Source organism: Tamandua tetradactyla, chromosome 17 (assembly GCF_023851605.1).
Source record: "Tamandua tetradactyla isolate mTamTet1 chromosome 17, mTamTet1.pri, whole genome shotgun sequence".
NCBI lineage: Eukaryota > Metazoa > Chordata > Mammalia > Pilosa > Myrmecophagidae > Tamandua > Tamandua tetradactyla.
Genome location: NC_135343.1, coordinates 43,029,918 through 43,043,289, shown reverse-complemented (window position 1 = coordinate 43,043,289; position 13,372 = coordinate 43,029,918). Strand labels below are relative to the sequence as shown.

Below are 13,372 nucleotides of genomic sequence, written 5' to 3'. Positions count from 1 at the left end.
TTTAATTTGAGGCAAGTGAGGAGAGATTGAAGTTGAAAAACAAACCCCAATCCTCCACTGAAATCAGAGTTGACAAATGCTTCAGATTGACCTTTTCTCCTGTAAAATCTTTAATGTGCTCCTCACCATCTGTTTTAGAGTTTTGAAAATTTGTTTCATCTGAAACTTTTGGCAAAGTTGTCTACAGTGTGACTAAATAGTTGACGGGTATTTGTCAGCATGTTGGTCATCACTCAGTATGATGCTGACAGTGTACCCAGGTTCTCAGCACACAGAGGGCTTTCACCGACCCAATGAGTTATCGAGGTAAAGCATTCATTAGCACCACTTGCTTTGCGCCTTGTCTTTTCTGTCCTGCCTTCCCTGGTAGTAGAGTTGTTCCTGCTCAGTCTTGCAAGAGGCAATGGCAGCATGAGAGGGTGGACCAAGATACAGACCAGGAATCAGCACACCTGGATTCTGAATAGCGGTACCTGGGAGGCACTTAAGCTTTTCTCTTGTGCCTTGGTTTTCAGTCCATCAAGTGGAGATAGTAATTCATGCCCTGTTTACTTCATAAGACTCTTGCAAAGATTGAAGTAGGATTCTCTAGTTCAGTTCTAGCCTGGGGATTTGTTTTCCTTAATGTGCACAAGGTTTAAAAGATTTTTTTTAAAGCTCATTGTCTAGACTTAAAAACCAGGAGGTTTCACCTAAAAATCCTGCTTCTCTTAAGAAATCAAAAGACTTGACAACCCTTGGCCCACATTCCTCCATGGCAATAATTGGATGGAGTTGAGGAGTGCCTGGAGCTGGTGTGTATACTCTCTGCTGTGCCACAGTCCCCACCACTCCCTGTGGTCTTCCTGACAGTGAGTCTGTGTCATTGGACTCCCTGTATACATTTTGTGATACTGGATTGTTTTACTCCTTTGCCCTGTCTGGTCTCGTAAATGTTTGGGTTTGTGCCTTTGATCTCAAGAAGATACTCCAGATCTAGAACTTTATGATAGCTAAGGTGTAGAAATACGAAGGTTTTGTGGGGAGAAGTAGGGGTTGAAGGGGGCCACTTGTATTCATTGCGTACCTCGTATGTTCTGGAACTTTCTCTATCATTTAATCCTCCCCAAAACGGTGAGTCCATCTCAGCTTCTCTCGACAGGTGAGAGGACAGGGCCTCAGGGAGATTAAGGCTTGCCTGAGCCAGGGTTGAACTTAATCTGTTTGCCTCTAAGGGGCTGCTTTCCGGTCTCAGTGTCAAGTGGAGGTAGTGGCCCAGCTCCTCCTCCCTAGAAGCTGCCTCTGCACTTTCACCCCTGTGGCCTGCATGTGCATGAGGACTGCTTGCATGACTCTCTGAATATCTTATGCTGGTGTTATTCTTTATTCTTTATAAAATATGTTGACTACCTGCAGAATATCTTAGGATACTTTTTTCCTTTAAAGTAGAGTTGCCTCTCTCTCCACCATCTTTTTCAGAATTAATAAAACAGATCAAAGTGAAGCTGCTTTATTCGAAGCTGAGAAGGAAACCATGCACAGAGCTCTCCCCTTAAGTGGAGGCATTTTTCCTTTCAATAGTCACTGAAGTTCCTCCTGTGATCTTAGGGCTTTGAAGAATCTGGTTTAAAAACCACTAATCCAGTCATAACTTCTGCATCTAGATGACATAATGGAGTGCAAAGAGTTTCAGTGGCTTGCTCAGCGTTGTCCTTTCTTCTACATCTCCCTGATAAATTTCACTTTAACTGGGTTCTTTGACTTCTTAGGAAAACTTAAGAAGGTTATTTTATTTTATGCTTGTTTACTTTTTCTCAGGTAATTCAAAGAGAAACTACAGTGAGTAAGCAGCACTCATTAGGTTAAATTTTATTTTAAAAGAAAAAACAGAGTTTGTTGAACTGGCGGGAACGGAAGACATGGAGCAGAAAATGGGGCTGGGTGAGGTTTTTATCTTTTTGTTTGTGTCGTCTTTCAGTCTTAAGTGGAAGGTATTCCTAAAAGTGTAGATGGGACTTATGTCAACAAATGAGGTTTCCTTTTACCTGCAGGAAATAAGCAGGCATCCCATTTCAGTGCCTGTTCTAGTTTGCTAGTTGCCAGAATTTGAAAATATCCACCTGCTCTAGTTTGCTAGTTGCCAGAATGCAATATACCAAAAATAGGAAGACTTTTAAAAAGGGGAATTTAATAAGTTTCTAGTTTACAGTTCTAAGGCCAAGAAAATATCCCAATTAAAGCAAGTCTATAGAGGTGTCCACTCTAAGGCATCCAGGGAAAGATACCTTGGTTGAAGAAGGCCGATGTAGTTCAGTAAGTAGAAGTAAGTAAGAAGGCATATGGCAAACATGGGCAGGGTTTCTCTCTCATCTGGAAAGTCATGTGGTGAACACAGCATCATCTGCTAGCTTTCTCTCCTGGCTTCCTGTTTCATGAAGCTCCCCAGGAGGCATCTCCAAAGGTCACTGGCTGGTGGACTTTCTGCTTCCCATGGCTGCATCATTCTGCTCTCTCAGAATCTCTCTTTTCTCCAAAATGTTTCCTGTTTTATAGGATTCCAATAAACTAATCAAGACCCACCCGGAATGGGTGGAGATACATCTCCACTTAATGCAGCTTAACAACCACTCTTGATTGAGTTACATCTCCGGGGAGATGATCTAATTAAAGTTTCAAGCATGCAATACTGAATAGGGATTAGAAGAAATGGCTGCCTTTACAAAATGGGATTAGGATTAAAACATGGCTTTTCTAGGGTACATGCATCCTTTCAGACCAGCACACCACCAAAGCTTCTTTGATGACAAATCCCAAAACCCTGTCTCAGCACCATAACAGGCTTGCTTTATAGTCTTGTGTCTAATCAGTGTCATTGCCGGCTCAGCTGTTTCCCATCTCTGTGCACATCACTACTCAGATCATCTGTTTGGTGCTTTTTTTCTCTTTGCTCACTTTACCTTCCCATTTTCTCATTTCTCCTTGGGAAGTGGAAGTCCATGGTGCCATGATTCATTCAGAACAGCTGTGCATCTGTCCCTGTTTCCCCCTCCCACCCCCCCATCTAGCAGGATTCAGTATTTGTTGCAGAGCCAGAGGCTACTTACTTGTTGAAAAGTCCCATTGCTAATGTTGAATATCATGATCAGGCTCCTGAGGAGGTTTGATTTGTCTTTTAAAAAGTGCAAGGGTAGTTCAATGGTGGAATTCTTCCCTGCCATGCGGGAGCCCTTGGTTTGATTCCCAGCTTGTACACTACCCCCGCCCCTCTCCCAAAAGAAAAAAAATTCAACAAATGGTGCTGCAACAATGAAATACTCACAAGGAGAAAGAGTGAAATGTAGCCCCTATCACACAGCATACCCAAAAAAAGTATCAGTCCTGATAATAATATTGAAGACCATTATCTCTTGTTAATGCTGGAGTTGAAGGAGATCTTAGAGGTCATATAATCTCCTGACTGTGTATTACAAACTCTTACTCACCTTCTTCCCCAGTAGAAGAAGTAGGCACTTGTGTTAGTTTTGCTTATTTGGAAGATGGACATCCAAGTTCTCAGAATAATTCCATTAGTGACTCCATGATCTTATACTTACTAAAAAGCCTTTTATCAGGAAAGTGGTGAGATATTAATAATCCTTGGAGTTTAGACCATGAAGGATCTATAGGGAAATGCAAATTAAAAACGTTATGTTGGAGTGGGCGTGTACATGTGTATGTGTCTGGGGGTCCAGATGCTGATGTGTGCATGTGCAGAGCTCAGGGGGAACCGGGCTGTCTTGGGTGACTATATGGGCTGGGTGCAGGTGCGGCCCAGGTATGAAGGTGAGTGCCTACAGCCTGGATACACAGGCCTCCCTCTGTGGTGGAGGAGACCCTCCCAGGTCACTCACACCCTGGAATCGCTCTCCCGTTCTTTTTTCTGTCACTTCTCTAGCTGTTCTTTGGAGCAGGGGTGAACTCGACCTATCCTATTCCACTATTTTATTGGTACCCCTTTGGTCCGTGGGGTGAAGTGTGACAATTTATAAATAAGAATGAAGAGCAAATACATCATGTATTCATTTGAACCAGGACTTAGTAATAGCTTCACTTCTGAAACAATACCAACAGAATTAAGCACAGGCAACAAAGAACAACAACAAGAAGAATGGGAGAAGAAAATGAAAAGAGCAAAAATAGGATAAGAGAAAGGAGTCCAATATTTGGTGCCAGGCTCTGTGCTAAGTATAAAATAGCTGTTGTTACTCCCATTTGGGAGTTATTCCCTTAGGAAACTAAGGCTGAGAGAGAGATTATGTAATTTACCCAAGATTGCAAGGCTAGTAAATGGGAGAGTCAGTATTCAAATACAATGTACCATTTCCAAAGTGCATGCTTTTAATACCTCATTTTGTGCAGTGAGAAAAGGAGAGAGGATTGAGAAATGGAAAATAAGAGTTGTAAACATAGTACCAAAAACTGCTTCTAGAAGCTAACCTGCTGTTGATTTATGCCATAGCACTTTGTTTTTACATTTTATTTTAGATTCACTTACAAAAAGCACAAGCAACTATAAATTAAGTAAACTAACATTTTTGCCTTCATAGTGATATAAATAATTATTTATTATTTGAGGGATGCGATCTTCCTGCTAACTTTTTCTTTTTTCTGATGTAGGGCCTTTAAATCTTCAAATTTTCGAAGAAAAGCAATCTAATATCTTGTCATTTCTTTGTTATATATGAAAAAAGTACACAAACCCCAATGAACTAGAACTATGTGATAAAAGGGGTATTCAATGTCAAATATTGCTATTTTACATCTTATGATTTCTATTTGCTGCCATGGAGGCTGAAAAGGGACTCACAATTGCTTGAATAGAGTCAGGAAAGATAGCCCTGCCCGTACAACTTCTGTTATAATGGAAATATTCTGTTTCTGCACTGTCCAGTATAGCAGCCCCTAGCCACATTTGGATAGTGAATACTTGAAATATGGCCAGTGTGACAGAATAATTTAATTTTTAATTTTATTAGCTCCTACTGAATAAGTGCAGGTCTAAAGAATGCAGTTTAACCATTCCTTCTTGCAAAAGTTACTTGTCTGGGAGTCCTGGGCAGATAACAATTTATATCAAGAAATAAAAACACTCTCTAAACTGGCATGGCAAGTGAACTCACTATACTCCCTGCTCAGCGTGGGACATGACACCCAGGGGTGTAAACCACCCTGACAACATGGGACAGAAATCCTAGGATGAGCTAGGACTCGGCATCAGGAGAAAGATAAAACCTTCTCCACCAAAAAGGGTAAGAGAGAAATGAGACAAAACAAAGTGTCAGTGGCTGAGAGATTTCAAACAAAGTCGAGAGGTTATTCTGGAGGTTATTCTTATGTGTTATAGAGATATCCCTTTTTAATTTATGGTGCACTGGAGTGGCTGGAGGGAAGTGCCCGAAACTGTCGAACTGTGTTCTGGTAACCTTGATTCTTGAAGACAACTGCATAACCATACAGCTTTTGCAATGTAACTGTGTGTTTGTGAAAACCTTGTATCTGATGCTTCTTTTATCTATGGTATGGACAGATGAGTAAAAAATATGAATAAGAAATAAATAAAAGGGGGAACAAAGGTTAAGATAAATTGAGTAGATTGAAATCCTAGTTAGTGGTCAATGAGAGGGAGGGGTAAGGGGTATGACATGTATAAGTTTTTTCTTTTTTATTTCTTTTAAATAAAAGAGAGATGTAACATTAAAAAAATGATCATGGTGATGAATACACAGCTATGCGATGATTGTGAGCCATTGATTGTAACTATGTCAAGAATGTATGTCGAGAATATTTGTATGTGGGCGGGCCACGGTGGCTCAGTGGCAGAGTTCTCACCTGCCACGCGCGAGACACAGGTTCGATTCCCGGTGCCTGCCCATGCAAAAAAAAAAAATATATATATATATATATATATATATATATATTTGTATGCTTGTTTGTAGTTTACAATAAAAAAAGAAATAAAGACAAATGATTATTTGCTCTTAAGAATGTTTCAATAGTAAGAGAGGAAAAGGGGGAAATGAACTTATAAAGCTGTATAATATGGTTCTCTTTTTGTATTAATTATACATGTATATAACTCTGGCTATACCTCAGCAAAAAGCACTTGCATTTAATTTCTGTGCTCCTGAGAATACAATAGCTGTTTAGTAAAATTTGTTGATCCAATGGACAAAACAAAACAAAACATCGTTATAACCACACACTCACTGTAATGACTAAGATGAAAAAGACTGACAATACCAACTGTTGGTGATGATGTGGAACAATCAGAACTTTCAAATGGCTGGTAGGATTGTGAAATGGAGCAATTACTGTAAAGAACTTTTTTGGCAATTTCTTATAAAGGTGCATATACACTTACTATATGACCCAGCCTTTACCTAAGAGAAACAGATACCTATGCCTACCGCAAAAAAAAGAACTTTTACACAAATGTTTATAGCAGTTTTATTCCTAATAGCCAAGAGCTGGAAACAACCCATATGCCTTTCAGCAAGTGAATGTTAAACTGATTGTGGAATATCCATACAGTGAATAGTGCTCAGCAATAAAAAGAAACAAACCACTGATTGCACATTACATGAAGGATGAATCTCAGAAATATTATGCTGAATGAAAGAAGCCAGACGCATACTGCACATATTTTAGAGCAAACACAGCTAATCTGTAGTGAGAAAAAGCAGGTCAGAAGTTAACCGTGAATAATGTGGGGTGGGGGGAGGGGAGAGTTGGGGGAATCGCACCTAAAGGTATGAAGAACTGTTTGCAGTGATGAACTATTCCATATCTTGATTGTAGTGGCAGTTACAAGAGTGTGTAATTTGTAAAAGCACATTACACTGTCCACTTAAAATAGGTATATTGAAGAATGTTCATATTGTATGTTGATTGGTTTCATTAATAAAATTGTTTTTAAAGATACATTGTATTGTATGTGAAGATGATCTGAAAAGAAAAATTTTTTAAAAAGGTCTAATCTGAGCTCTCTGACTAGTTCGTGAGTTCTTGGGAAAGGAATATAGAAATGTAATCTCTCTACATCTCATATCAGGAAAATGGGCATTATAGGTAGCCCACCTATCTCATTCAGTTACTATGAAAATATAAATGAAATTATTTATTTTGTAATGCCTCTAGAAAAGCATAAGGTAGTGCAAATGCTGGGTGGGGAGAATATTCCATAAATTCTTCTTTAGGGAAGAAAGGCATAAACTGGATAAACCAGTGTGTGAGCTAATGTGTGTGTACATACTTTTTTTTTTTTTGAGCTTGTTTGCAAGTCATCTTTTAACTTTGTGTAACATTGGCTGTGTCACTTCCCCTCTCCAGTCATAACTAAAATGAGGGGGTTAGACTAGATCAGAGGTAGAAAACTCGAGGCTCAGAGACTCTCTAAAGTTTTTCATTGTGTTTTCTTTAATCTACAGTGTTGGCCAGGCCAACATTAATTTAATATGTGACTTGTTGCCAGAATTAAATCTGGAGATTTCACATAAAATATTGGGTTTCCAATTTCTATTTAAAAATTAGCAGATCCGACGAAACTGGGTCTTTTATTTTCACATTGCAACAATTTCTTGGAGTTGCATGGAAGGTACTCCCTTATATAAGGTGCATACACTTCATTTTGCATGGTCTCCACCCCTCTCTGTAGCCTTTTCTGTTCTCTGTGGTGACATCAAAAAGAAAATTAATCTATAGTTATTGAGTGCCCACTATGTGTTAGAAACTGTTCCAGGTCATGAGGATGCAGAGAGGAAGCAGACAGTGAGTTGTAAGTTCCCATCCACATCTCCACCAAAAATAAGGGCACAGGATGGTTCAGTGGTAGAGTGCTCGCCAGCCATGCAGGAGACCTAGGTTCGATTCCCAGCCCATGCACCCCCTATATATTTTAGGGAAAGTGGGAGAAAGCATGTTTCTTTGTGGAAGTAAAAAATATACTCCTACATATTTAATAAGAAAAGTACATCGATATCAAAATTATCCTCCTTATTTCACTTGGTTATCTCATGTAATAGATTAAGATCCCTTTTCCTTTGGTGACTCAGTAAATTCATGGATGAGATTATCTTGGCATTTCAAAAAATACCAGCAGGCAGAGAGACTGGCACAGGCTCTACTGAACATTAGATTTTCTTGCCACTGTCCAAAGCATCTCCATCTCAGCCTTAGGTTTTTTGCCATTTACTCAAAATCTTGGGCTGGAACTCAATCTGTTATTAACAGCTCTTGGCAGTGAGGTAGCTGTCTCCTTCTGTAGTAGCCTGAGCTTTGTTTAGCTGTGGCTCAGAATCTCTGCTGGTTCCCCTGACTTGTGTGATGAAGGTAGATGTGTGCTAGAGAAGTATCCTTAGTGGTGCTCTCTCTCTCCTGTGCTGTCTAAGGTAGTAATTGTCATCTCCATTTAGTCAACTACACAGTGATAGTGGCTGACATCATTAGAATGATCAACCTTTAAGCATGGATTTTGATCTCAAGGTCAAGAATTTCTAATGTAAGTGTTTCTCACCTGCAGATAAGCCCTTCTATGGGCATAGATGCTGAATAACATGGTTCCTTCTGTTAGGCATAGTGGTTTGTAGCTTTGCCTTTAGATTCGTGATGGTCATAGGATTTGAGATCTGGACTGGCTTTTTCAACCAGCTGTCTTTGCTGGATTGTGTGGTCCGTGTCTGACCCCCATCTCTAGTCCTGGCTGGAGAAATACTGCTATCTGGCAAAAAAAAAAAAAAAAAAAAAAAAAAAAAGACACTGCTCCCATCTGGTGGCAGTTATCTCGAATTGCAGCATCACCATCCTGCTTCTAAAGGGAATGCCTTGTGTCAACCCTATATAGTCATGCTATCTATCACAGAACTGTAGGAAACAGCATTCCCACTGTCAGATGTCTTGTTTTGGAATAGGTAGTTACACAGTTTTTCTCTAAGACAGGTGAAATGCAGAGAACATTTTTTGGACAGTCAAGATAGTGATACTGTTCCACCTTCAGCCTGTAACTAGCTATGGGACCTTTCTAAGTCACACTTAGTTCCTCTACCCATAAGCAAAATGCTTAAGCTTGATACTCTCTGGGAGTGCTCCCGGTGCAAATTCTGTGGTTCTTTGAATTTTTTTTCTTAATTCAAAATACGTATAAAATGAATACCCACTTGTAATGTCTGCAAAACAATTATGAAAATACATATATGGAAATTTTTTTGTTTATACAACCATTTTATAAGACTTTCATGGATTTACTAGCTTTTTGAAGGAAAAAGAACAGAAGATAAGTACTGCTGCATTAAATGTACGTTTATTACAAGACAAATTTTGATATCTTAAAATGTGAAAAATATGCATCTTAGAATTGAGGGAAAGTTTTTTTTTTATAAGACCTCTAATTTTGGTGAATGAAATAATACAATGCTAGCTTTTTAAAAAGTAAATACTCAAAATTGTAGTATTAAAATGGACAATTGAGCAACATAGGTGGACTTTAAAGTATTCTAAGAAAATGGAAAATGTTACTGAGGTACAAATATTAGAGTGAGGATTGCATGGTAAATTTTAGTGTTACCAATTCCATAATTCAATGGAAATATAGTGACAGGAGATATATAGACTTGGTCATAACCTCGGCTCAGTTTCCCATATTGCTGACTCCCCTCTGTATTCACCTCCATCTAGTCAATGATGATTTTGTTTTTTTTTTTTCATTGCACAGGGTCAACAGACAGAATAGTAAAAGCTAAATTATGAAGATGTCCAAGGCAGGCAGATTAAATAAGTGCCCAAAGTACCCGCTCACCCCAGAGCCTTCAACTCTAACAGATTTGCCACACCCCTGTATCTAATCCTTCTTAACAATGGCACTGAACACCTCATACAGTGCTTTGGAAGCGAGTTGAGGTTTGGAGTTCCAAAAGTTTTTGGAATGCTAAAGTCTAACGCACTCAGGATATTTGGGAATTCCTTTTGGAATTATATAAAATTCTGCTAAGAAACGGAATCATTTTTTAGAGAAAGTTTAATGCTAATGTTAAAAGTCTGCCCAGTAGATGAGTCTGGGCCTGGCACCATGGGATCAACAATTCCATCCTGACCAAAAGGGGAAAAAGTGTAACTAATAAAGTATTAGTGGCTAAGAGAGTTCAAATAGAGTTGAGAGGTTGCTCTTACGCAAGCTTCAGTTAAACATTGCTACCTAACATAACCTGCCAACCCCCAATCAGGACTATTCCAGTCAATCCTAAAGAACACCTAGGGCAATATATGAGATTCGACAAGGGTTCCATGCATTAGGGTGATTTTCAGAAACCTACAACCTCCAGATGGATTCCCTAGGCCAGATAAGTCCTGAAACCTAGAGGACCCAGCTTGTTCACAACATTAGCTAGTTCTGTCTCCCTACCCCACATTATTGACAGCCCCTTCCAACATGTAAAAGTTAGAATGGCCATAGTCCAAATACCCCTAAAGAATGGAATAGAAAGATCAAAGGTGATGATGGAGTTATAAAGAGAAGGTAGGGTTTAACAAATGAGTATCATTGCTGAATCATTAAATTGATGTTTTAGTCTCCAGTATCTAAGAGCAGCTAGAAGTAAAAACCTAAAATTGTGGAATTGTAACCCATACCAAACTCTGAAATCTCTTCTGCAACTAATTGTTGTGCTCTGCTTTGAAATTTATTGCTTTTTTGTATATATGTTATTTTTCACACACAAAAATATTATTGTGATGATAAAATAATATTTATTTCCTCTGGCTTCCTATATTCTGAAGCAGCTAGAAGGAAAAAATCTGAGAGGATGGTATGGTAGCCCATGACAAACTCTGGGATCTGTCCTGTAACAACTTGTTGAAGAGTGCTTTGAAAACTGTTGCTTTTTTCTTTCTTTGCTTTGCATATATGTTATATTATACAATTTAAAAAGTTAAAAAAAAAAGTCTGCCCAATAATCAAGTCAGACTTGGCTAGTGTCTGCTGTGACCAGTGATGCTTTCATACCTAGACCTTGTATATTCTCAACAGCCCACGAGGTGGGGCAGGCAGAAGAAATCCTCAAGATCTTCGGTTGAATTTTTTTTGGTCAAGGCAATCTTCAGTGTTTATTTTGATAAGGTAAATTTGCTTGTATCCAAGCCATGATTACACTTAGTTTTTTAATTGTATATTATAACGTATATACAAAACAAAGAAATAAAAAAGCAACAGTTTTCAAAGTACTCTTTGTTACAGGACAGATCCAAGAGTTTCTCATGGGCTATCATACGATCTTCTCATATATTTCCTTCTAGCTGCTCCAGAATATAGGAGGCTAGAAGGCTTAAATGTTTTTTTTAACACCACAATCGACTTTTTTCCTTCTTTTTTTGGGGTGAAAAATAGCATATATACAAAAAAAGCTATAAATTTCAATGCACAGCACCACAATTAGTTGTAGGACATATTTCAGACTTTGACATGGGTTACAATTTCACAAGTTTAGGTTTGTACTTCTAGCTGCTCTAAAGTGCTGGAGACTAAAAGAGATATCAGTTTAATGATTTAGCATTCATATGCATTTGTTATATCCTGTCTTCTATATTTAACTCCACCATCACCTTTGAGCTTTCCATCCCTCTCTTTATGGGTGTTTCAGCTATGGCAATTCTAAATTTTTGATATTGGAAGGGTCTGTCACTAATATGGGGTAGGGAGATAGAACTATCTGATGTTCTGGAGAGGCTGGGCTAGGTTTCAGGACTTATCTGGACCAGGGACCCATCTGGAGGTTGTAGGTTTCTGGAAAGTTACTCTAGTGCGTGGAACCCTTGTGGAATCTTATATATTGCCCTTTAGGATTGGCTGGGATGGTCCTGGTTGGGGGTTGGCGGGTCTGGATTCATCCCTGGGAGTCATCTCCCATGTTGCCAGGGAGACTTTCACCCCTGGATGTCTTGTCCCACGTAGGGGGGAGGGCAGTGATTTCACTTGCAGAGTTGGGCTTAGAGAGACTGAGGCCACATCTGAGCAACAAAAAAGGTCCTCCAGAAGTAACTCTTAGGCATGCCTATGAGTAATCTAAGCTTCTCCGCAACTTAAGCTTCAACAGAGTAAGCCTCATGATGATTTCTGGTTGGATTTTGAGTAGGAGAATGGGATGAGGAGGGCTGAGGAAGGATGAAAGGAAAGGAGAGGGAATTTCTTAAAATTCATTGACAGTTTTTATTATTACTAAAAACTTACTGAAATGATTTCCTAGCCACTTTGCTATGAGGCAAAGTGGAATAGGACTTGGTTTGCAACTAATCTCTTTGAGTCTCTCTTTACTTCATCTAGAAATTATTATTTTAAAGGAAAAAGTAACACCTAGCTTTACAGCATTGTGGTAAGAATTAACAGGAATATCAAGTACCTAGGATGGATTAGAATGTTGTTGGTTCTTTCTTTTATTCTTTCTTTTGTCTGTTTATTTGTAGGTCCTTTGGATGATAATTACCATTCTTCCTTTATCCTGAGACATGTGTATAGGAACAGTTTCTCTGACTCTTGCTAACCAGTCCTACAAGTAGTATCCTTGAGTTACAGAACTGAAATTTCCTTCTAGGCCAGGCCCAAAGGCTAGCTGAGGCATTGTTACCATCATCAGTGAGAGCGCAGCCTGCAGCCACCAGGGTTATCTGACTGCATTTTGAACATGACTCAAAAGAGCTTGTATGTATTGTGTACATTTGGGTATACAATTGTCAGAATTTGATGTACTGTGCACCTTCAGATCTGTGCATTTTATTGTGTATTAATTATACTTCAATTTAGAAAACCTTACTTATTCTTCAGGATTCAGATTGTATGTGTGTGTTTTTCTCACAGGTGGATTTGCTATCGTGTTTCTGGTGAGGACAAGCAATGGAATGAAATGTGCCTTGAAGCGCATGTTTGTCAACAACGAGCACGATCTCCAAGTGTGCAAGAGAGAAATCCAGATCATGGTAAGGCTGCTTATTTAAAGTGGAGGGGGAGCTGTGTGCTGACCTGTACGGTGTTCTCACAGAAAGAAGCCAAGCTAGCCTGGAACTTACTCCTTTGTGCCTTGTCCTATCCAGATGGCTTGCTTTCTTTCCTGAGATGGCAGAGATGTCTCTTCAGTCGGGTTGAGGAAGCTGCAGCTGAATGGTTGAGGAGAAAGGAACATGTTGAGAAAAATGACCACTTTTTAGGTCAGAGAAATAGTTTTGGGCTTTGGGAAAAGTTTATTTCCCAACTCGGTTCCCAGAAATTATCTTTGAAGATCCTTCTGGAAACTCTTGTTTGCTGCACAAGTCTCCCTTGTACAGTGAGCCTACTCTGTAGCCGTGCTTTCCGTCACTTACTTATCCCAGTTTTCAA

At 39.2% G+C, this 13,372-nt stretch overlaps 1 protein-coding gene across 9 annotated transcripts in view; it reads left to right on the top strand.

Annotated features, from left to right (window-relative positions):
- Positions 1-13,372, top strand: part of AAK1 (AP2 associated kinase 1) — a 205,646-nt gene that overhangs the window by 70,524 nt on the left and 121,750 nt on the right. For all 9 annotated transcript variants that reach the window (XM_077134454.1, XM_077134450.1, XM_077134449.1 and 6 more), the window contains exon 3: positions 12,857-12,975. In XM_077134454.1, coding sequence (XP_076990569.1) covers positions 12,857-12,975 — 119 coding nt within the window. The remainder of the gene's footprint in view (positions 1-12,856; positions 12,976-13,372) is intronic.